The 24,820-nt window shown below is 37.7% G+C and overlaps 3 protein-coding genes across 6 annotated transcripts; 2 read left to right on the top strand and 1 right to left on the bottom strand.

Moving 5' to 3' along the window:
• The first annotated feature begins 528 nt into the window (after nt 1-528).
• Nucleotides 529-3,858, top strand: LOC115432161 (mRNA decay activator protein ZFP36L1). Of its 2 annotated transcripts, none has more exons than XM_030153006.1 (2): nt 529-700; nt 1,813-3,858. In XM_030153006.1, the coding sequence occupies exons 1-2, from the start codon at nt 647-649 to the stop codon at nt 3,061-3,063; spliced, it is 1,305 nt and encodes a 434-aa protein (XP_030008866.1). In that variant the 5' UTR covers nt 529-646; the 3' UTR covers nt 3,064-3,858. The 2 variants fall into 2 exon arrangements, with proteins under 2 accessions (XP_030008866.1, XP_030008865.1); XM_030153005.1 differs by having other exon boundaries at nt 1,810-3,858.
• Nucleotides 3,859-9,717: 5,859 nt separating this feature from the next.
• Nucleotides 9,718-13,945, bottom strand: trappc6bl (trafficking protein particle complex subunit 6B, like). 2 transcript variants are annotated; one of them, XM_030151496.1, is made up of 7 exons: nt 13,823-13,945; nt 13,423-13,520; nt 13,069-13,136; nt 12,852-12,969; nt 12,656-12,739; nt 12,392-12,485; nt 9,718-12,250 (listed from the first exon to the last, which is right to left on the bottom strand). In XM_030151496.1, the coding sequence occupies exons 2-7, from the start codon at nt 13,516-13,518 to the stop codon at nt 12,219-12,221; spliced, it is 492 nt and encodes a 163-aa protein (XP_030007356.1). In that variant the 5' UTR covers nt 13,519-13,520; nt 13,823-13,945; the 3' UTR covers nt 9,718-12,218. The 2 variants fall into 2 exon arrangements, with proteins under 2 accessions (XP_030007356.1, XP_030007357.1); XM_030151497.1 differs by lacking the exon at nt 13,823-13,945 and having other exon boundaries at nt 13,423-13,804.
• A 216-nt stretch (nt 13,946-14,161) lies between these two features.
• On the top strand, nt 14,162-16,976 carry bloc1s3 (biogenesis of lysosomal organelles complex-1, subunit 3). 2 transcript variants are annotated; one of them, XM_030151494.1, is made up of 5 exons: nt 14,162-14,227; nt 14,455-14,573; nt 16,009-16,195; nt 16,456-16,556; nt 16,677-16,976. In XM_030151494.1, the coding sequence occupies exons 2-5, from the start codon at nt 14,457-14,459 to the stop codon at nt 16,860-16,862; spliced, it is 591 nt and encodes a 196-aa protein (XP_030007354.1). In that variant the 5' UTR covers nt 14,162-14,227; nt 14,455-14,456; the 3' UTR covers nt 16,863-16,976. The 2 variants fall into 2 exon arrangements, with proteins under 2 accessions (XP_030007354.1, XP_030007355.1); XM_030151495.1 differs by lacking the exon at nt 14,162-14,227 and adding an exon at nt 14,267-14,296.
• The last annotated feature ends 7,844 nt before the right edge of the window (nt 16,977-24,820 follow it).

Raw genomic sequence — 24,820 nt, 5'->3', positions numbered from 1 at the left:
AGTTTGGGGTGGGATTTTGTTTCGCTTTTTGTATGTTTTGTCACTTGTTGCTTTTTCTATTGTTCATGTTCATAAAACCTGATAAACCAATTAAAAATATTATTTTTTAAATTAAAAAAGAAAAGATATCAGTGAGTGCAACATAGGCAAAGGCTGAGGTTAACAGAGTACAGCCTTCAATCAAAAATGTTTCTGCAGAGGTGTGGAAATATGGAAAACAACAGCCTTGCATACAAGATACATCCACTTTCACTAAATACATGAGGACTTTATGAAACAGTAAATGCAAAAATACAATGCATGCACAACTTTAAACCCAGTGATAGCATATAATGTGAAGGTATGTTTGTTTTTGGTGGTAAAGAATGGAAACAGTTGCCAGATAAAACTAATTTTCATTGAGTGGACGACCCTCCATTATGCATGCAGTGGATTTGAGTGAAAACAACTTTCGGCTGACTCACAGAGGCGTGGGCGTGGCTAACAGCAGTGTTAGGTTTTAAATCCACACGTGGTCAGGCTCTGGGGCTTGTTTAGCACCACATACACTACCAGAAACTTCTGATCGACCCATGCCTACGGGTTGACCACGTCTATCACTACGGTGGCAGACGGGATCAGACGAAAACTTCAGCAACTCAACAGAATGCCATCTTATCCCCTCAATCAGTTTGCTGACTTGGAAGAAATGATGTGCAAAGTAAGTGAAACTCGCCAAGAAAGTTTTTGGTGGAGCGGCTTGGCTAGGTCACAGTTACCGTTAGCCTAGCTAGCTACACTGCTAACTTTGGACAAGTCCTGAACAGTCAACTTCTTTCTACTCGAGTGTTATGAAGCAGATAGTGTTAACGTCCAAACAGTTACTGGCTATAACTTTATGTAACTCTTATTTACTTTTACTTGACTTTATTCGGCTTTGATGTGAAGTTAAGCTAACTTGTCAAGTTGTCAGTGGTGTGGGCGCCCGTTTGTAGTTAAACTCAGTTCGGGCCCAAGTAGTGTTTTCTTATTTGTTCATCGCCACATATGGAGAAATAGAGCTCGCAAACGGCTGAAATAGAAAGAAAATGTCTGCGAATTTAGTCTAAACTCCACTGTGGAGGCCGGAGCTATTGTGGTGGAAACCGCGGAGGGTTATGGAGTTGGTTAGCAGTAACTAGTAGTAGCTTGGTCAAGGAGAAGAACCATTACACGAGTATCGGAATGTTAAGGTTTGAACTGTTTTATTTACTTCGGAGACTCCGAGTGTTAATGCAGTTCCCTCTTATTAAAGCTTGTTTACTGGTTTACATCAAGTGTAGTTGTTTGTCTCGTTGCGTATTTAAACAGGGGCGAGAGTGTTTGGTGTTACTTTATCTGCTAACAAGATGTCCTGGCTGACTCTTTGTATTAGATCCTTTGGCAAGTTTTCCTTCCACTTTCAGCTTCAATGACTTTAATTACAGTCCTATTTAATACACAGGCTGTATTGAAAGACAACAATTTGACCTTAAAAGTTTCAACATGTTGATGCTGTACCATAATAAGGCCCCCAGTATGTAAACTAATGTGATTACTTGTGTCTCTTTTATACACTGGCTTGCATTGTTATCTGTGTCAGAGTTTGTTTACTTTTTTTGTCTTGTAGTTGTTTATATTAAACATATTCAGCCCCCAAAGGCCTAACACAATAATATCAATTAAAGCCTGTAAACAAAGTTAAGAGTTGGGAAACACTATCATCATCCATGCTATTATGGATGTTAATTTATGCTTCATATTAATTGTAAAATACATCAGCTTATTTTGCTGTATTGTCTGTTCTTACAGCAGTTACTCAACCTGGACCTGAGGGAACAGAACATGCCGCTGACATCCCTCAGTCTGGCAATGAGAACACCAGGCTACATCAGCCAGCCACGCAGTAGCTCATCATTTTCCCTCTCATCACTGTCCTGCCTCCCCACTGAGCCTTCAGATAATATATTTGTGTCCTCCAGCCAATGGAGGCAGCCAGCAGAAAGCCCTTTTCCCTCTCAGCTCTCTAATTCCGTGCAGTGGGGAAAGGCAGGTTTCCTGGCCCAGCGTTCTATCAGCATGGTAGAGACCAACAGCACCGCAGCTGCAAGTCTAGGCTGGCTGGGGAATGACATAAAGCACTCCCAGTGTGACATCAGTCCTACTGCACTGAGCACTAGCTCCTCCTCCATGTCTGGCTCATCAGTGTCCACCTCCTCCTCCTCTTCTTCACGTTACAAGACTGAACTGTGCCGATCTTTCACTGAAAATGGGTTATGCAAGTACGGTGGGAAGTGCCAGTTTGCCCACGGGCCTGATGAGCTGCGGGATCTCAGCAGACACCCAAAATACAAAACAGAGCCATGTCGCACGTTTCATACAATTGGTTTCTGCCCCTATGGGATCCGCTGCCACTTTGTGCACAATGGCGAGGAAGAAAAGAAACAATCCTTTTCTCGCTCCTCCTCGTCGTCCTCCTCTTCAGGCATTCCGTCCCAGGCCCCTTCATCCCGCCCAAACAGACCCCCACTTATCAAACACAGTTTCAGCTTTGCTGGGTTTCCAACTGTTCCAAGCCAAGCCCTTCAGCCTGCCTTTCCAGCTCATCCTCCTCCTGCTGCCTCCTCTCTCACTCGTGACCCTTCGCCTCCTTCATGCGCTGACATCACCGACCTTCTCTCTCATGCCTTTCTGGAGATGGACTCTGCCTTTGAGGCCTCCCCTGGTCACCAGTACCAACCCCTGAATGCCCAGGCGTCTGCAGGTGATCCACGCTCTCCATTCCTGCCTTCCCCTGACTCGGGCTGCTCTCCATGTGGGTTGTCTCCAACGGCGTCCCCTTCCCTGAGGCAGAGTCCGGGTGTTTCAGGGCTCTTAGCAGGACCACTGGGCACCCGGTCTCTGTCCTCCACCTCACTGTCAGACCAGGATCAGGATGGAAGTAGCTCTACTAGCTCACTTAGTGGCACTGAATCCTATTCAGGTATTAACGAAGGAAATGGCAGGCGTTTGGCTGTTTTCAGTCAGCTCTCTGTTCCAGAGGATGCTGCGGGGTTCTGCCTTTAAGCACCACAGTGGGACACACACAAGCATATTAACAGTATATATTTTCATATGGACGTAGACATTTGTTACTTGGTCCAGACCGACATACAGAATAGACAGTGCTCCTACATTAGTCCCTATAAATGCACACATTCACTCACTGGACTGACAAGTAGACGTATGTAATCTGTATCTGCGGGGTCAAAGGTGATAAAGACCTGACTCACTCAGGACATTTGCCTGTTGAATTATTGTGGTTAAAATGTCACTGTTAACATGTGGCAAGCCACAGTTACGCTGAAAATATAATGTGTGTTGCCACCAAAAAGAGTAAACATATCAGGGCAGAGGTTTTTTACTGCTGGAATTGTTAGATGCTTTATCAAAGCAGTGTGCTGAGATGGCAAATTGCAACTAAGATATTGTAATCACAGTGTGATTGGCCACAGTGCCGCCTGTTGTTGAGTCCACACCACCATGAGTAATTTTTTTTTTTTTTTACTTCGGCATCTAAATGATCTGAAGAATGTGACAAAGCCAAAGACATCTGTTTGTTGTTCAAGCATTTTGATTATGGTGGGACAAATGCACAGTGTGACCTACATATAGGAAATGTTTTTCCATTATCTACACACAGTATTGTGTTTATAAGCTGGTGAGATTGATGCCTCTTAATATAGTCTGAGGTTCTGTTAAGATTCCAGACATGAGATGGAAGGCCATAAGCCTGAATGTTTTTTGTTTTTACAACTGAAGTGCCTGTAGGTTCTTTAACAGGTTCTGTTACAGTGTTGAACTAAAAGTTGCTGATTTGTCGAGATCGATGTGAAGTGGGGAGTGAGTCTATTGAGTCAAGCTCATGTTAAGCTATCTCTATTGTCAAGACTGCTTCGAATATTGCTGTTTTGTGCATTATTGACAAACTGCCACTTGTTAAATGCCAAATGACCAAATTACTGACTTGAAAGATGGAAACGCTTATTTAAAGTAGCAAAAGAAGAGATCATTGCAAAGTTGGTAATGGAGGAAAAACATGACAAAATGGAATTTGAGTCTGAACTGCAGATAGACGAACGCAAGTCAGATGCCCTAAGATTATTTAGCATCTTATTTTGTGTAGTCAGATTCTTTATTATAACTTATGTCACAGGGCACGTCACTCAGAAGTTTAATCAAAAGTCAAGTGAATATTTATTAAAAGGTTTACCTCTGTCATGTTTTTCTAAAATTGTGGTGCTAACGTGTATTTAAGGTGAGGTTAAACACAGACATTCCCTGGATTGGGAGTTTATTACCCCCTTCTCCTCAGACAGGCATGGGCACAACAGTGGTGGTATGTTTTTTTTTCCCTTGGTAAATATTCGTGTTTTTGTGACTCGCCCCATCATATTCAATCTCTTTTGTATGTATTCTTTTTTTTCCTGTTATGCTTTGTACTGTTTTTGAATGTGTAGCGTCCTGGTTACATCCACATGACTAGGTCTGTTGCCTTACCAAGCTAGGTCCAGCATACTGTAGGGTTAGCGTCTGTATGCGTAGTGTTTTAGAAATGTTACTTGGCTGTTTTGTGTGTTTATGATGTAGCTGGTTAGAAGAACAGGCACTGTGCTGTTTCTGCTCTATTTAAAATTGCCTTTCATCAACTTGTTTGAAGCCTGTTTAGTGTTAAAGGTGATAATCTTTAGTAAATTAATTTGTTTAATTTATTTTAACGTATTTATAGAGGACTTTGAGTTGTTAATGCTTGTATCAAGTTTAATATATTTGGGTTTCTTTTGCTCTTTTGTACTGGAATAAAGTTTTTGTTTTCTTTTTTAATACACGTTTTATTTGGTGTTTTTTGTAATCACCTTTTCCATGTTCATTATGGGGGTCATATTTATTCAGCATGTTTCACACCAGCACTGTATTCATCTTATCACAAGACAAAGTTGTAAGAGCTGTTGAGTGTGTAAATGTTCATTGTGGTATCAGCCACTACTTGACATGTTGAAGTTTCAGATACAAGGTGCAGGGAAGAGAGGAAGCAAGCAGGAAACCAGTGAACTGTCATTTGTTTTTTTTTTTTTTTTTTCATACTCCCCCTGTGGTAATTATTGAGTCATTTACGTTAACAGTACAAAAAGAGGGAAGGTGAATTCAACACAATGCCAAGTGAGGTTAGGATAAGACTGTTTTCTGTAATGTTGGCAAGGATAAGAAATGTCTGTTGGAGCAAATTTTACCACAATCGGCACAAAGTACAAAAGATAAAAAGCACAAGAGATACTCTGTTGGTGTGAAACCCACAGATGAGTATTGGGAGCAAATAGATATCTGTTCAAAACCGTGTATTTCCTGAATGTTTAGTTTTAAGACAGAAAGGAAACATAACCGAGGTGATTTAACTGAATTAATCAGATCCAGTTGAATCAGACAGCTGTACTTAGAGGAAAGAGCTGAAGTCTGCTTTGTATTACTCGAATGCAGCTCTACCAAATAGCTTTAGTTTTGCTTAAATACTTTGTCTCATCCATTCCTGGGTGCTGAAAATCAATAACACATCACACTAGAATGCCTCTCCACCTTGGAAGATTCTGCTCAGTCAATAAAACTCTTGCCAAAGCCCAGTGATGTTCTACAGTCAGCCAAGTAAGGCCTCAGAGGTTACAACACACCACTTGTTTTAGAGGCCTGGGGCTGCTTGATGCCTTGAAATGTATTTTAGTGAAAGTTTCAGTATCAAAAGTTGATTTAAACATTTGTTTAATCATGAACGCTCCAGCGACTGCAGTGCAGGATGGGAGCACACCGCTTTAAATGCGTGTGTGCAGTCATGCCACTGAGATTTCATGTGGAGATAAGAAGTCTTTTGTTTGGGATTTAATCTTAGCAACTCTTGAGCTCCCACCCATTTCCCTTATTTCACCTCCCTTCCTCCATCCGACCATCTCTCTCTCCCTCCCTTCGTTGGTTTTATCCCTTTCCTCCAATTACATCCCCTCACCTCTCCCTCACTTGGTTCACTCGGCGCTGAGTCATGGTTTAATCTATTAAAAGTGGAATGAGCAAGTTAGATTTGGAAGTCGATGCATTAGTAACACTGTAAATCAAAGTATACACACATTTGGTGAAAGATATGAGAACCGGATTCAGTAAACATGCTTAAAATAATACAAACCTTTGATCTGAAAGTACATTATACTGTCATCCTAGCTCCATTCACTCCTTTTACTCAAAAAAAACAAGTAAAAAAAAAAAAAAGGCAGAGCTGAGGTTACCTACTCGAGTTCCCTGGGGCGATTTCTCAAACACATGCACACACAACAGGTATTATCTTGTCACTGTTAACATGAGATGGGTTGGCTGTCTGGGAGTGATTAGTGGCTGTGAAGGGGTTAAAGGTATGTGTGTCCTATATGTGTCCTCTGTGTGTGTGTGTGTGTGTGTGTGTGTGTGTGCGCGCTTTATTGTGTCTGATAGGCATTCTCCCACACTCTTGCCCTGTGGGACATAGGAAAGGCAGGCAGATGGCTGTATTCAGGTCCACCACGGGTCAACATATGGCCCCAAGAGACAAAGTTTGTGTTGTGTGCACGCGAGAGGGAATCTCACTTTTACTATGCATGAGTGGTGGAAGTTAAATGAGTGGGCGAGGGGGAAAAAAGGTAATGGTGGGGGTAGAAGAAAACAGCCGCAAAGAAAGCGTGAGATAAAGAAGTGGGTGTCAATCTGTGGGATCATACGGGTAGTTAAAGCTGCACTGCAGACTGAGAGGAACACAACTGGTTGTTTTTAATTAATCAGTACTTTTAATTATTTCCTGTGGTTAAATCCTATAGACTGCATCTCATTTTTGGAATGACACATAATTTAATGTGCATGTTAACAGAGCTACTGATTAGTTGACTGTTACTGTTGATTTGTCCCTAAATGAGTATTTGATTTTCATTTACTGTCACTCACACACTTATTTATTTTTATTTAACCTTTGTTTAGCCAGGAAGTATCCCATTGAGATTAAGAACCTCTTTTACAAGGAAGTATAGGAAGCAGCAAATACAACACACAGTTAAAACACATGTAACAGACACATTCAACAGTAAACAGTAAAAATAACATTTACAAGCAGATTTCTGTTTAGATATGTTTATTAAATTTCAAATACAGAATGCACACAGGTATTCAAATACATAAAATATATATTAAAAAAAAATCAAACAAAACCCGTTGAACCCTCCCAAACCCCTTGCTGTCACCAGATCTGTATGCATATACAATATGGCACTGTAAATATAAATAAAGGCACATATCAGAGTGTTACATACATATACATATACATATACATCTTAACTTGTTAAGGGCCTTGTACATGTGTCATAGAATTGTCAAAAAAGATTAAAAAAAGATTTCCACACTTTATGAAACATCCGTTAGATCCACGTAATGTATATCGGATTTTTTCATTTACAAGCAGATTAAGAAAAACAAGTCCAAGTTATGGAGTCAGCCTCAGGATTTCTCACTTTGGACTTAAAAGCACTCAAAGAAATTACATTTCTGTAGCTGATTCCATGTATAAGGTGCAGAGTAAACAAAAGCCCTTTGACCCAGTTCTGTACAGACAAATGGAACAAAAAGTAATATGTAATCATTCGTTTGGAGAGAATAAATTGCGTATTACCAACCAAACTCAGCTGAAGTAAACTGCCTTTGGGAACCATGTCAGCCTCTCAGACCTACAGTACAAAAGGCTTCAGCCAGTCTATGTGGAGAGTGTTACTGAATTGTAGCAAGTCATCAATTTGGGAGAATGAATGCTGGTTTTACTCAACCCCCCCGCTCTTTCTACACCTCCTTTCTTTATTCTAGTCCTGGAACCCCACCACCCCCCACCCGATCCCACCCTATCCCCTCCTCCTCCTCCTCCTCCTCCTCTCCTCCTTCCCTCCATTCACCAGTCTTCTTTGTGAGTCTATTGGTGACATTGTGATGCAGGGTAAAGCCAGAGGAATGGGAGTGAAATAGTGCAGAGCAGCGTTAAACAGCTGTTTCTGAACCGCCCGTCCCTTCATTTCCAGAACGCCGCCACAGTTTCTTCTTTCCCTCACGTTATGTTTCTGAGACAAAACACCACAGACACATACAATACAATAACTCACATCCTCCCCCTTTTCCTCTCAACACTATCTCACGAGCTTGTCATTTTTCTCTTTTCCCGTGATGCTTCCTCTCCGGTCCCCACTACCCCCCCTCCTCTAATAAACTTCTTTCATTTCCCTCCAGCCTCCTGTAGAGGCTCTTCATTCTTTCCATCTCATTTTACTCTTGTCCACTCTTTCAATCTGGCTTCTCTTCCAATAGGCTTCTACAGTTCTGCCCCCTCCCAGGCTTCCCCTCTAATCCCTCCTTCTGATTTTTTCTTCTCTCCAGAGAGGATTTGGGATAAGTGTTTAATGGACTGCAACAAACAGGCAAAAGTGTGAGCTACAGTCAGGTGCAATACATTATGTAGACTTGTAACTCAATTTTTCTTTTACTACTTGATTCATCTACCTGTACATTTTTTTTTTTAATCACATTGTTATTACCCCTTATGAACTGTTCATCTGCAGAGGTAGAGTGGGCGTCTACTTAAACCAGGGGGTCTTATTTAACTTTCTTGAACTCCTCAAGCTCATTCGAGTACTCTTGTCTTGAGGGTCCCATTTTTCCAATGACATAAGACAACATACGATGTGCAGGTTCTCCTCATTCTATCTTCTATCAAATACTGATGTGGAAAGTGTACTCCTTAAAGACCCAGCGCTACTTTTTTGTCAGTTCCTAAAGGAATTTTTCTCTATTTTTAACCTTTCTTAAGTGATATATCACCATTTATTGTAATATTATCCTTTTTATTTAAAGTTTTTCAGCATAAATCATGTATTTTCCTACAATAACTCAGAGTAAATTTAAAGGTTATTACATCTAAACAGAAAAAAATGAGGGAAAAATTATTTTTTTTCTCCAAAAATATCATTAACTAAACAAAAAAATGAGTGTCTTCATCCACCGTCATTGATCAGACTCCATGGATTTTACTGGTGAATCAATGTTGTAGAAGATAACTGTGTTTCCACGGTAACTACGGAACTTCTGAACGTCCAAATGGGTCATATCTGATGACCATGAAAAGATGAAAAAGGATTAGTGGTTCAACAGGTATTAGACATTATAGATCAGAAGATGGTTTTGGTCGATGGCGGCTGTTTGGGTCTTTATGGGTTAAAAAGAACAGTATATACATTTACACAAGTAATGTAAATGTGATGCTTTATGAGGAATTTACTCCAGGAATAACTCATTTCAACATGAAAAAGAACACTAAAATACCATGGGTTTTGATTGCTACTATCAATTGTCAACCAAGCCGATCTGATCTGTATCTGCCTACGTATTCTGAAAATGTCTCAATTCACTGCACTCTTATCTCAAGGCTTCAATTTTCTTATAAGTGCAGTATGTCAGAAATGCTGCAAATTGCTAGAAAAGTGCAATACTGTATTACACTGAGTGCTCCATTGCAATTTTACCCTCAAGCTACAATTTATGTTAACAGTGATAATGTCAAAATATAGTGGAATACTGACAATACACTGGTGAATTTTCTTCAATATTCCTTATAGACAGTAATGAGTGGGACACCACAGTAGAGAAGATATGTCAAGAAGTTTATTCTGTAAAATGGAAGGCAGTGAAATGCTGAAATGAATATGGGATGCCATTTTACAAAAGATTAAAAAAAAAACAAAAAAAACAAAAAAAACAGGTAAGCACCATATTTCCTTAACTGTCAACAGTGACTTAGCAAAACTAGGAGTGAGGACTTTAAAGCGTAGAGATAGAGCTGGCTGTGTAAGTCTATGTCAGTTCTTGAACATTTAAACTGTAGAAGAAACTAAAATAACAGATGTTCTTTTAAAAATGAAGTAAATATCAGTTTAACCTGAAAGGACAGAACTTTATACTTTAGTACAGTCACATACAGTACAAGCTCTTAATACCAATCTCATGATATGGATCAAAAACATGAAAGAAATATTAATAACTTAAGCAGGGATGACGGGAGATGACTGTTAGTGCGCACTGTTAAATGTGCTGCACTTGCAAGGAATAATGGTAACAAATAAGAAAGGTGGCACATCCATTTACACAAAAACAGTCTCTTCAGTGTGCACTTTGATGTTTACATCATCATGGAAATCAGGTAAGTCATGCTAGTAATGTGAAAAGGTGAGGTTGTACTTAGAAGGAAAAAATCCTCCTGAAAATGCAATTTTCCAAACTTTTCGTGGCACTGTACATACAGGTATTCTCAATGATGGGTTAACCTTTCTCCCATACAAAGTCATACAATAAAAATAGAGAAAGCAAAACTGAAATGGCAAAGCCAAACAGAGAATAATTTGGCAAATGGTATTTGTTGAAGACAGATCAGACATTAATGACAGATTCATGGTTCCCTCTAGTGGCACAAATAGGCAACAGCATCTACAAAAGGTGTGAATAAGACACAGACAGGATGACATACTTTGCAGCAACCCCATACATTTTTGTCTAACCTTCCATTTTGATTTCTTTGACTTTTCCTTATTTTCATGCTATTTTTGTCAAAAGTTTAGTCTTTCATCTGCTTTGTTAAGAAACATTAAATAAATACATAACAAGTACCATTTCATATGTAGAAAGATCAACTAGTCAATATTCTTTATGGTCTTGTGATCTGTGTTATTTGAATGTACCCACAGTTAGGACTGAACTGCTGCCCCCTCTGCCTGGAACACACTTATGGAGCTGAAAATACCAGACCTCATGTCATTCCAAGCTTTTTGCTCCGTCTTACGGACAAAACAGCGAATCAACTGGACAGTGCCTGAGTTTTTAAATTGCTGTGACCTCAACTAAATTTTGCACTTTAAAAAAACTGTCTAACTTTTCTGTTATTACTATATTACTGTTTTGTTTTTTTTTTAATTATTATTATTTATTCTTATTACCTGTATGTAAAACCTGTTTTCTTTCATGGCGTGAGCTGCTGACCTCTTGGCCAGGTCACCCTTGTAAAAGAGATCTCGATCTCAATCTCAGTGGAACTCTATCTGGTTAAATAAAGGTTTAATAAAAAAAAAAAAAAAAAAAAAGCCTCACACATTCAGGAACAGATCTGAATCTGAGGTGATTGTTGTCCAAAGCAAGTCAAAAGACCTACTAACTCACACAAACTAATATATTTGCAGCTTATCAGGAAATTTAAAGTTGGTCTAAAGAATCTCACAATATGGTATATTTACACAGCTAATCCTATACAAAGGACACAAATGTACATCATTTCTAATAAAAAATAATATTAATAACAATGACCTGTAAAACTAGTTTTAGTGGTTAACTCTGAAGTGTGGCATCACTTTAGGGAAAAAGATGATGTCCACCATGACTTATCATCAGTTGTTAAACAAAAAACAAACAAGTCAAATGACCTAGATTTGCATCATATTATAAAATCGACTCAAATTAAAACTACCAGTGCCGCACAGGAGCCATTCAGCTCCAAAGGCAGTCTGAAACGAGGAAGATCAACACACTGTTGTTGAACCTCCTCTTTGTGGCTGCTGAATAACAGCTATTAGGTTATTATTGAAGATGCTAATTGTGGTACGAGAGCTGATAAGGCCAAAGGTTTCTATCAGCTCTCACAAACAGCATCTTGTTTCTATTTGATTCTACTCATCACTCTGAATCACAAAACACTGCAATACATCACAAAGAACATTAAGATACCTTGTAATACACAACACATTCACAGCCATTGACAGTCAGCATTGTTGTTCACAGCTTGGCTAAGTGGGGTCATTCAAAGCTAGAGTCAACTTACATTAAACTAAGTTTGAAAACGTCATTGTAAAATTGTTTTTTGGAACAAAGCCTAGACTATAAAACAATAGAAACAATAAAACATCTTGTTCTGTAGTATCCCTGGCTAATCTGGTTTAGTCCTGTCTGGTTGTCAGCAGAACTGAGCTAGTCCAGTTTGTCCCAGTAGGGGAAAAAAAAAAAAAAATCATTGAGGTGTTTGACTTCCACTGTGATCACACAGCTTGGCAGAAATGACAGGAGCTGCATGGGATTATCTTTCTCATTGGCACAATGAAAACAGGTCACAGCTTCTGGATCACCACCTGGAACTTACCTAATTACGAGACACATTAAAGTACTGTTTTAATACACAAGTGGTGTCTTAAAATCCAAAAAGGATGAAAGTACAACATATACATTAGTTAGTGCTTTTACTGAATAGACATGACTGCGTCAGTATGCTGGTTGTACTTACATGATGGCATGACTGAGACCTCTGCTGTCACCACACTCTCTAGACCGAGATTAGACAGAGCTCCTCTCACTACACCACACGAAAAGGCCAGATACTGACACAACACATACAGAAATAATTATTGGAGATAATGAGATTAAAGCATGTGTGTTTGGCTGTAAGTAAAAATAAACACTATAGCCTCTAGTGACTATTTATAGTCAGTGTCTGAAAATGTGAAGGCTGGAGAAATGTATTTTTGTTTGAGAGAGTGTGTATTCTAACCTTCGGAGCCTGGTCCAGATACTGTTTTCCACTGGAAAGCTGAGTCAGCAAAACAAACTTGTTGTCCTGAAGAACGTATGTACCCTATTGCACCGAGTGAACACGTGTGTTTTACTTAAAAGGGACTTTATTTACAAATTATTTTTTACAAAGGACAATGTTATTTGCTGCACTGAGGATTGAAGATCATATTTACCTGATGGTTGGTCCTGAGGTTGTCAACCTGCCTCCTGAACACTTTTGTCCAGAAGTCTTTACAAATGAACTTCATTATATCCAATTCATCTTTAAAGCTGGGAGAGTCCCTCGTCAATCTACGCATGAGAAAAATTATTTTAGACACTTAACATACTTGGGGAAGCATTTCAGAGAACATGTACTGTTGCAGATTTAATGTGTGCATTCCCATCTACCTCTCAATGAGTCCTTGTCCCACCCTGAAGCCCATACTTTCCAGGACAGAAACACACATAGTCCTTTCCTAATAAGAAAAGCAATCCAAGGTGTAGGTTCAAATGTATTTATAGGTTCAATGAAAATTAAGCAGCTATGTATAATTACTAGAAATATGTGTTCTATAAGACAGACAACATGCTACAATATTTAATAATAATACCACAGATTGCTACCCTCTGGTCATACTGGTGGTATAGGGGTACTTTCTGGTACTCAGTGAAATGCTTGTATTCTCGCATCATTGCAGCTCTTGCAGCAAATCTAACACTGATAAGGTTCATAATAAAATAAATAAATAAATATAGACATACCTTACTGTCCATCTCCCCTTTACTGGATTGCTGTTCTTTGTATACATGTGACACGATCTCCATATGGAGAAATTCAAACAGAACCTCGTCTGCCATTCCTGACAAAACACACAAAGTTATCAAACAGACCAGTCTTAAACACAATTTCAGTTGGCTTATCGTGTTTCTAATCACTAGATCAACTGCAGACGTGGAATGTCGTTGCAGCAGTTTAATGCAAAATTGCTAGTTAGCAAATGCTAACTGGTGTTGTTAGCTTGTCCCAGAGATGACAAAACGTTTTTCTGCGGCGTAAAGAAAATAAAAACGAGATAGCGATTATACAAAACAATTCGCATGTGCATGAGTATTCTTTTCAAGCTATATAAATGAGTTGAAGGAATTTTATCGCTACACATACCTGTCAAATGTCTTTACAAGAAGTAAATACAGGGCTGCTTCTAGGGGTGCACTCGTTAATAATATGGGGGCGCTCCTTCAGCTTCTCGAAAGCGGTGTCACCCATAGTCATCCCGTCAGTGATATAAACAAGCAGCCAGATGGATTGCGTGCTACACAGTGATCATGGTAATTTGTTACACTGTAATTACGTACGGTCAATTTTTATTTTGTACATAATAATCTCAAAGCCCGCAAAATGTAACTGCCAGGCACTGTTTCTGTGTGCGCCGGTTTCAATTTCAAACAAACGCCTGCATTTAAATTTGACAGTCACGTGATCTCGATATCCAGCTCGGATTGGTCCCCGGAAACAAGACAGTTCCTGGTTGCTCATGTGATTTTTGTTTTCGCCAGTATACTAAAGGTTTGACACTTTATGGATTTATTTAGTTTTATAAAACATTTGGGAGTACACAGTGAATCTTTACTTTCAGTTTGTTTTTATTTGTTTTACGTTGATTAAACTTGTAATGTCAGCTAAGTAGTCAAACTGTACATCCTATTTTGTGTTGTTCTGTTGCCTTTCCTTACCCTAGCTACGGCTAATGGTGTATTTTGTGATTAAATGTGATGTTTCGTGTGTTTGTGCAGTCATGTCCAGCAAGTACCAGATTGTGGTGCAGGGCGAAGCGTCTGAGACCGACTCTGATGATGAAGTCTACATCACGTCCCTGCCTCCTCCTCCTCAAACTGCCCCAGCTGGAGCCAAGGTTCATTTTTACAGGAATTAAAAATTGTCATGTTTATAAGACTCAAAATAGATTTTTGTAATAGGCTGGAAAATCTTTAATGAATATAATAGCTAAGGTTAATTAAAAAACAGGCCTACAACGTTGTCAGAAAAGGCATCAGCTTGTAGAATTCTCTGAACTTTCTATTTTCTTCTCGGATGACTGGCCATCGTACCTCTGCTTGGGGTAAAATTCAAGAGCAGAATCTTGTCCTTCTTCTTCTTTAACATAGAATGTATACAAAATTAGAAAACACTCAACCCAAAAAAGATTCTCCAACGTCATGAATATTGGCAACAGTCAATAATCCACCCACAAAACATTGAAGACACTTATGAATAATAGTTGAATTAATAACAGGAAGAAAGGAATTAATAACCACAGCTCCATGTAAGTGCCACATACAGGGTGGGGAAGCAAAATTTACAATATTTTTAGGCAGGGATTGAAAGACAGTGTATGACCAATTAGTTTATTGAAAGTCATGAGAATTTATTTGCCACAAGAAAATTGACATAATAGAAAATGTTTTTATTCTATGTGTCCTCCTTTCTCAATAACTGTCTTCACACGCTTCCTGAAACTTGCGCAAGTGTTCCTCAAATATTCGGGTGACAACTTTTCCCATTCTTCTTTAATAGTATCTTCCAGACTTTCTCGTAATAGTTTTGCTCATAGTCATTCTCTTCTTTCCATTATAAACAGTCTTTATGGACACTCCAACTATTTTTGAAATCTCCTTTGGTGTGACGAGTGCATTCAGCAAATCACACACTCTTTGACGTTTGCTTTCCTGATTACTCATATGGGCAAAAGTTTCTGAAAAGGTATGGATAATAGTGTTAGGTATGATTATGACATCAATATATGTTTGGTTTCAAAACAATTGATGTAGTGCTTGCTGAGAAAAAACAACTAAATGTTCATTGTAAATTTTGCTTCCCCACCCTGTATGTGCAACTATTGAGTTTGATAGATAATTAAACTGAAGTAACAGGCTGCATGGTTGGTAAATAAAATCACCATCAAAGAATGTGATCCTAACTATCCACCATACCCACTGTCACATTACCTTATCAAATCAAAGCCACTTACTAGTATTTAATACTTTTATATTATCGAGGCACAAGGGAAACATGGGAAAAAACAGAGAAGGTATAATAAAACTAGAAATCTGCTGTTGCCTGTTGGTTAATGTGAGTCTAAAGATGAGTTTGCATACTCACAACTTCAGTCATATTTTTTTATTTGTAAATTTTGCCAGCCACTGACAAAGGAAGTACAACATGAATTTTAGCTTCTTGCAGAGATAGAGACAAAGAGAGGAATTTAGTTTGTCATCCACCCGGCAAAGCATTTTCATTTTCCTGTCATGAATCTCAATGTATGTCTTCTTTTGTCTGTGATCTTGCAGGTCGCTGGGGAGGCATCTGAAACAGACAGTGAGGGTGAGCTGGAGCAGACAGACCAAGGAAGTGCAGTAAACCAGGAGAGCACTCAGATATTCAGGAGAGATCTGCCTCCGCTTATTGTCCTCAGAGACCACCCTGATATACAGTCAGTAGTGGAGGACAGGCCAAGCCCCACACACAGACCACACGGTGAGCAGAGCAGCTTCTGACTAAACCTGTTCAGATCTCTGTGTTAGAGACAACTAACCCTGTGTATTCATAGTAAACTTTAAAGATTATATATTGATTCATGAAAGCTACAGATGAAACTCATTATTGTTGTTCTTAATTACAATAGACTTTAATAGCATTTGTTAATACATCTGTTAAGATTGTATTAATAAATAAAAATGTGTAAAATCTGCTGTAAATAAAACTTAATAGTTTTCTGATTTGTTATGATTTTTTAGGTGACACCCTCTTACAGCAGAAGCTTCTAGAGTCTAACAGCCGACTGTATTCTGACGTGGGACAAACGCTAAAACATGTGTACAGCAGCGCCAGCAAAGAGGTAAACTAATTTATTTTGATTGTCCAGTGTAGACACTAGTTTTTGCTTGTGTATCAGATTTCCTACTGTAGTGCTGCAAGTTCTGTAGCAGTAATTTTTGTCATATTGTTTGTCTGGAAGGTGCGCATTGCAACAGCTCAGCTCAATGCTTCGCAGAGTGCCATCATCAACGCTTCTCACAGCATTAGATTAATCCTGGACGACCTGAAGGCGGTGTCTGAGAAGATTGACATTATCACCAGCTGTCAAATACTGCCAGATATTAATATGCAAAACCATGAATGTGTTAATACTCCTGTACCATAATGAAATCTAAAATATTTAATATCATAATATCACTGTGTACATTTTCTCTGAGCACAGGAGGGTGGGCTGTAAATAAATATTATGTTGTAATATGTTTACAAATCGTGCCTTTATATATATATATATATATATATATATATATATATGTATATGTATATATATATATATATATATGTATATGTATATATATATGTATATGTATGTATAAAAAAAAAAAAAACACATTAACTTAGCAACACAATATGAGTGTATTTATCAGTATTTGTCAGCTTATGTTAATACTTGAATTTAGAGTATTTCTGTTATTTACATACTTTGTTAGGATCCATTTTTACCTGCAGGTCTGTGCCACTATTATACAACATGTAATATAAAATAAAAAATATGCAATATTGCAGTTCTCCTAAATTGCAATACTGTGTTGTTTTACTTCTACGTTCTCCTTTTCCTTTCATTATTAGCTCACCAGCCGATAGGTCATGAACTATTGTGAAGGCACTGTGTCCATCATCGTCATCTTTGTTAGCACTTTCTTCAGACATCTCTGACAAAACTACTGGTCGGATTCATTTCAAATTTTATATGTAGCTTCTTTGGGACAACGTCTACAAAGGTTGTTCACAGTTTTGAGAAATTAACCGGTAAAGACCCAAACCGCCACTGGTGACCAAAAACATGTATTGATGTAAAGTGTTTAATACCTGTTGATCCACTAATCCTATCAATACATGCAAATATTTGATGTAAAATTCAGCTTGTCATTTTTTCATAGTCATCAGATATGACCCATTTGGATGTTCAGGGGCTCTGTAATGAACGTGGAAAAATCATCATCTTCTACATCATTGATTCATACGTAAAATCCATGGAGTTTGATAAATAGCGGGATGGAGACACTTGTTTTGCATTCAGTTATTGATATCTTTGCTGAAAAAGTCACTTTTTTTTCTGTTTTCTCTGTTTTTGATATAACCCTCAACTTTAATCTGAGCTTTTATGAACATTTACATGATCAGAAAATTAAGTATAGGAAAATACCTGATTTTCACTAGGGAAAAAAATGCCAAAAATAAAGGACAATATCAAAATAAGTGGTGATAAATCACTTCAGAAAAGTTAAATAGAGAGAAACATTCATTTAGGAACTGTCACAAAAGTAGCATTGGGTCTTTGTGGGTTAAAATTTAGAATTTTTTTACAAATCTCTGAAATATTAAAAATTTGCCATTACTTATAATGGGCTGGATTTTGATGGCTTATAACATGGAAATGGTTAGAGATATCAGTATAGTTACTATTTAGCTACTTACTAGTTAGTTATTGATAGGAAGCCATATATGGACTTTCATATAATTTGTTGAGCTCAAGCCCTCCAGTGAAAGTACCACTGACTTCTACTGGGAGATTGATCTACTGCATCAAGACCACAGGAATCTAACACAGCGGCAGAACCTGACAACCTCACAAATTCAACTTTTTATTGATTCTTGATAGAACATGCCGGGGAGCTCCAGGTCCATTGGTCCTATTTTTAAAGTACTTTTAGTAGTCTAGAGTTCTATCAGATACAATCGTGACAGATACATACTGTGGTTTGCTTTCAGGGGGCTTAGATGTCATCATTACTGAAGAAGTTGTTCACTGACATTTACTATAATAAACATCACTTTATTTTCACAGAACGGTATGAAAAATGCGGTGGCAAACACACAGAAATTACAGTGTCTGATTTGCCAAATTGATTGTCCACAGTTTTTTTTATGTAAATTTTAACAGTACTGTAAACTTTTTGCAAAAAAAGCAAATAATTGTTAATAAAAATTGTAAAATAGATTTGCCAGGCTTTGATTAAAGGGTCATTTTAAGAACATATTGTGCAAAAGGGCCTCTTTGAGGTAACCTGACCACAGTCTCAAGTAGTGATACAAAGATAGATTAACCTGACTGAATACCAGTAAACTGACCTCAACACCAACAATATCAGAGAAAACTCCAGGTAAAATGCATGACCATCATAGTCTTCTTTTCTTTTTGATAGTGTCCCTTTAAACAAGCCCACTTTATCCAAAGGCTCCTCCATGGATCCACACATATAGTCTGTGTGTGGGCATGTCAGACAGGTGTGTAGAGGTAGATGAACACCACCAGCAGCAGGTTGAGGACTGTGGCTACGATACCCACAAGATCAAACAAGTGGTCTGGGTCCACCTCACAGCAGGTCCACCTGAGACGACTGTTGACTGAGTCGACCACCTGGGACAGACAGAGATGCTCAGGTTTTTTTTTAACGTGTCCAGCTCATATGCACTCACCAAAAATGACAATAACTAATGTCATCACATTTTTTGCCACCTGATGGCGCCCTTGATACACATATTGGGTAACGGCAGTGTGCTTCTATCTTATCTGCTTACCTTCTATTCTATTCTATTCTATTCTATTCTATTCTATTCTATTCTATTCTATTCTATTCTATTCTATTCAGTGGTTGAATCCATATCTGTAAAAATCTAATTCCCTACATAAATATTAGTGCAATTAAATTAATGATATTTCATCATGAGACCAAAAGTAAAATAAACACTATTTTATTATTCTGTTATGCTATTATAGCTTTATTTTATATATTTTTAATACTTTATTTTTATATACACATTTTACAGTATACAAAGCAAACAAAACAAAGCAAAACAAAAAAAAAAGACTACAATAATTATTACTTGATTTTAGTAGACTACATTACCTCTTGCCAGGGAAAATGGTAACAAAATGAGGATAAATCAACATATTTTTAATTACAATAAGAATATTTATTTGCAAATGTTAAAAATAGTGAGAGACTGGTTTGAAGAAAATTTTCTGTTTATTGTTAATTCAAAAAATTACCTCAAAGTTGTTTCTCTTTCCTTTGTCATTCCTCAGGTCCACTGCAGAGTCCATTTTTCAGGTTCCAAACTCCCTTCGACTGCAGTGTCGCTACATCCCAAAGCAAAAATAATTTTCTTCTTTTTTTAAATGTTGAAAAAGATATATACAATTTTTCACAAGAATGATGTCTGACAGAACTGTGTTCACGAGCAGAAGCACTTGAAATTTTAAGCCTTCGTCTTCCTCATCTCCCAAAGCCCCAGGCACTCACAGGTCTATAATAAATGACAGAATAAAGGGATGCAGTGTGTCTAGAGGGACAGACTGAGACTGTCACACAAGGCCAAGAAGCTGCTCCGCTGCCCAGCCACTGTTTCTGTGTCAGGTCATTGGCTCGTAGCTGCCTCCGTGTGTGTTTCTGTGTCTCCTGTGGACAATGTTTGAGAGTGAGTAAAGAGGCCTCAAATACTTTTTGGTGACGTCACTAGTACCTCCTTGTTTGTATGCATGTATTCATTCTGACTATATCCTGTCAACTTTTTCATTTCAAAATTCAAGGATGTGGATAACTCCTGTGTTTTTTGTAGACATGCTGATGAAATTTTAAACCATTTGTTTTTTGAATGTAATATCACACAGCAATTTTGGTCTAACCTGTGTTCTTATATCTTCACCCAAGTTAACATGTCATACTGTTTTTCCCTGAAAGAGGTTATATGTTATTATGAAAATAAGAACAAATGTCTCCAATATTTAGTTATTTTTTTAATTTATTTTATTGGGTAAATATTTTATTCATAAACAAAAATTTTCAGCTTCCAAACCAACCTTTCCTCATTTTTTAATTGAATTTAATTCACTTCATAAATCATTAACCCTTGTTAATAATAATAATAATAATAATAATAATAATAATAATAATAATAATAAAAAGACATTCCTTGATAGTTTTGATAAGTTATTTAATGTTTCCTCTGACATTTAAAGAAATTTTAGGTGAGAAATTATGTATGTATGTATGTATGTATGTATGTATGTATGTATGTATGTATGTATGTATGCATGTATGTATGTATGTATGTATGTATGCATGTATGTATTTATTTATTATTTTTTGTATATGAATTATTGAAAATGTATTTCGTGCATATGTTGATTTTATGATTGTATTTCGTTTTTATATCTGTATTCTCTTGTATTGTATGTATTGTATTATATGTTAAATGTTTGACAGTTTGTAAATTGATATTTAAACAAAGTTCGGGGGAAAAAATGTATTCATTCTGACTGTTGCTGTTCTCAAGTCTGACAGACAGGATTTTCCACTCTTTCTGGGGAGGTGTGCATGTGTGTCCAGACAGTTTGAAAGCCTTTCACAGAGAATAAGTCACCCTCAGTGTGATTGTACAAATAGCCATTGGTGTGTAAAAATAATCTTTTATTTGTGATGTTCTGTTGTTAAATGCATGCAAAGGGAACATTCTAGTGGTCACAATAATTTGCAGTAACGTATATTTTGTACTTCCGGTGTTGCCGTAGTCAGTTGAGACACAGGAGTTGTACGTTTTTCTCTGTTTGTATTGCCAGGAAAACGTTTGTCTGTGAGTATTTTTACGTTCAGTTACTGTATGAATGTATACTAAAAATATTTCTGATGTAAACCTTCGTTGTTGGAGAAAGGGACATCGTAAATCTTAAGTGAATTTGTAAATGCTAATCGTTAGCATATCTACGTGATTTCCCATTCAAGATAGCCTTGAGCTAGCGATTTAATTTCTATTAATTTCATGTAAATGTAGTAGGGCAACGAACATAACGGACATATTCTGTATGTTTTGCAGTTTTTCAGTGGGTCTGAAGTAAAGCTTTGGAGAGAAGTTTGTCGTCCGACTTTTCTTGGGAAACCTGTTATCTGTCTGTCCAGGTAGGCTAGTTGCTACACACACACACACACACACACACACACACACACACTTAAGCAGGGGCAGAATATAACTGTTCAACTAAAAGTAAAAAAAAAAAAAAAAAAAAAAAAAGGGTGTGTTAAAGTCTCATAAGGTTCTCTGTCACCTGTCAAAGAGCAGAATGTTTTCTATGTTTTCAGTGAAAGTAGACCCAATGAGGCTTCATTACATGAAAGGCTTGAGGCCAGAGGTTAGGTGTTAGTTCAGGTCATAGCGGATCTCCATCAGCATGTTTGTTACATAACACCTCTAGTTCAGTGCCATGCGAGTGATTTTACCTAATTAATGTGTGAAATGCTGATTAAAAACTGCTTGAGGTAAGACAAAATTGCAAAAAAAAATATTTAGTAAAACAAAGAAAACATAGGCCAAAAACACAGGTATAGGGGATTTATTTTATTTGTGGTCAGTATGTGCACATACAGTAGAAGGTGCAAACAGCACAACAACTCCAAAACAAAATACATATTTATTTTTGCATCAGTGTTTCTTAACAACTTCTGTTTAATCATTTAGCTTCTTGTCGACATATCAATCTTTCTGTTATGTTTGTAATATTGACTAAGATAGAAGAACAAACATCTATATTTAGACTCTTGTGCTTTTTCCGTATGAGTAAACTGATCATCTTTTACCCATCACATCTTTTAATCACTGTAAAAACAAAAAACTTCGAATGTGATTGATCAATTGTTCTAGTCTCATGAGATTCGGAGACCATTTATAATGAGACCCCAGGGACACCAAAATCAATTGTCTTTATTTAAAGAACCAGCTTTTCAGCTAAGGAAGCATATCTTCCATCCCTTGATATCCATTGTCTTGCTTGGAATGTGTGTGTTTGTATATGTAATCATCCCCTGATCCCACATGCACTTACTGAGCTCCAGACTTGTGGAGCTGCACTGGTGGTAAGTCATTTGCAGACTGATGTCAATAAATGGCGTTGTTTGTCATGCCAGTTCTTATGGCATTTGGCGTGCTATACTTACATATTTTTAGACCTTTCGTGTGTTATTCAGTGCCATTTGGCCTCCATTGGCTTACATTAACTAGCAATCGCGGTTCCATTTATGCCAAGATCTCCGGTTCACATAACCCTAACCCCTAACCTTCCTGCATGGTATTTGACGCATCACCACCTGAACATACACACGGAAAGCTTATAATGTGTACAGATAACATGCCAGTTGAAAGTGGCGTTTATATTTACACAGAGTCATGATATCACGTTGGCAATTTGGAATAGGTGCAGTCAGATAAAAAAAAAAGATGAAAAAGTCAATGCCATAAAAATATCAATATCCAAGTAATAATGATGGTAATGATGCTGACTTATCACATGCCAAAAGAAGTATGGATTTCATTCATTTATTTATTTATTGTTGCCGTCAACAATAAATTGCCCTGCAGTACTTGATGTTGTATTTATTGCATTCTTAATGTGGAGTTAATGATGAAATTCTTGGTGATTCTAGCAATTTCCAACAAATTAACAATTTTCCCAGAGTAAATTTGCTTAATTTTCACAGTTAAATGTAATGTCATTGACACAGATCTGTCCAGACACCATAGCTTGTGCCTTTAACAGAGATCATAGGTACATCTGAAGTAGCTCAGAAACAGTAAACATGAACCAAACTATGTGACTCAATGGGTATTTTCCTTCAAGGCTGGGTGAATTTCTGAGGGAATTGTTACACTCAACAGGCAAGTAGGACATTATATTAGTGTTTACATAAAACATCTTTCCTTGTTCCAGTGACAGTGGCTTGAGGCTTGAAGCAAGGGATGAGGTTCATGCTTGAGCTGGCAAACTAACTAAAGACTAAAATAGGAATGCAGCAAACAACGGACCAAAACCCTGAGAAGAGAGCATAAATGCTTGTGGTACAGAGTGCAGAGGGTAAAAGAGACAGCAAGAGACAACAACAATACTGGATTATTGAATCATACCAGGTTATACATTTGAGCAATAGCTTGATATGTGCTGAGGACCACAGGCTGGTGTGCACGAGGCTGTGTGTGCATGCATGTGTGCATTTGTGTTTGTGTGTGAGCGTGTGCACAGAGGGCAGCCACCCATATTAGCCAGGTCAGTGCCTGTCTCATGGGGCGCCTGAGGACACACTGTTAGTTTATCTGGCTGGCTGAACATGGCTGCACACAACAGCACAGGTCTGCCAAAGCGACTATAGCACTTCAAACAGATCTACTCTGTGGGTGATAACCTTGTTCTCATACTACTAGTGCATGCTAGACAGCAAGGAATTAGGATGTATCCCACTGACAAGCTGGAATAATAAACAAGAGTAAAAACCCCTGAGGAGCCAAGGGAACAACAGCACCAAGCTCTAAAGCTGAGCTGGGCTAATCAAACGTGACTGTGAACACATAATGAAGCCCATTTTGGTCTTGATTTAGTTATTCCAACTCATTTCAAAGATCCTCTTTAAACCAACAGACTTTGGAGTTGTTAAGATGGTTTTGCAACTTTACTATCATGCCTCATAAAAGGCCCAATCTCCACACCCCTCTGTACACGTGAAAATAAGAGACAACAGGCCAAAGGGACTTTAAGCATACTAATACAAAATTGAAAGTGTAAGTTTAGAAAAGATACTTACAGATCACAGAGTTGAACTAGAAGAGCACAGGGAGTATACAGACTTCTGCAGAGGTCAAGAGTTCACATCTGTTAATATCGCTCATTGTAATTAAACCACAAAAAGTGTTTCTCCTTTTTGTCAGTTGTCACTGTTACCATAGTGACCAAAGTTAGTCAAAATTCATCAATTGGTGCCACTAGTTCATAGTTATATCTGCAAATACACTAAACAGCATGTGAGTCTTGTTATTATGGCTTAAACCTTATATTCAACCAGTCTTATTCAAACTACATATTATTTAAGCCTTAAATATCCCACGATTCATTGCAGTTCTTATGACAAGAATAGTTGCATGCATAGTGATACTGAATAAAAGAGATGCTAGATGTTATTTCTGTTGTCACTTGTGACCGTTGGATTTGTTACCGTGGTTACATACCTCAAACTACTGAGGAGGCTCTGGATAGAAGAGATGTGATTTTACATTCTGAACCGTATCCTGGAAACTACATGCTTT

The sequence above is a fragment of the Sphaeramia orbicularis genome, chromosome 13, assembly GCF_902148855.1.
Source record: "Sphaeramia orbicularis chromosome 13, fSphaOr1.1, whole genome shotgun sequence".
In the NCBI taxonomy this organism is placed as follows: Eukaryota; Metazoa; Chordata; class Actinopteri; order Kurtiformes; family Apogonidae; genus Sphaeramia; species Sphaeramia orbicularis.
The sequence above is the reverse complement of the archived record's forward strand: the minus strand, read 5'-3'. Positions and strand labels throughout refer to the sequence as shown.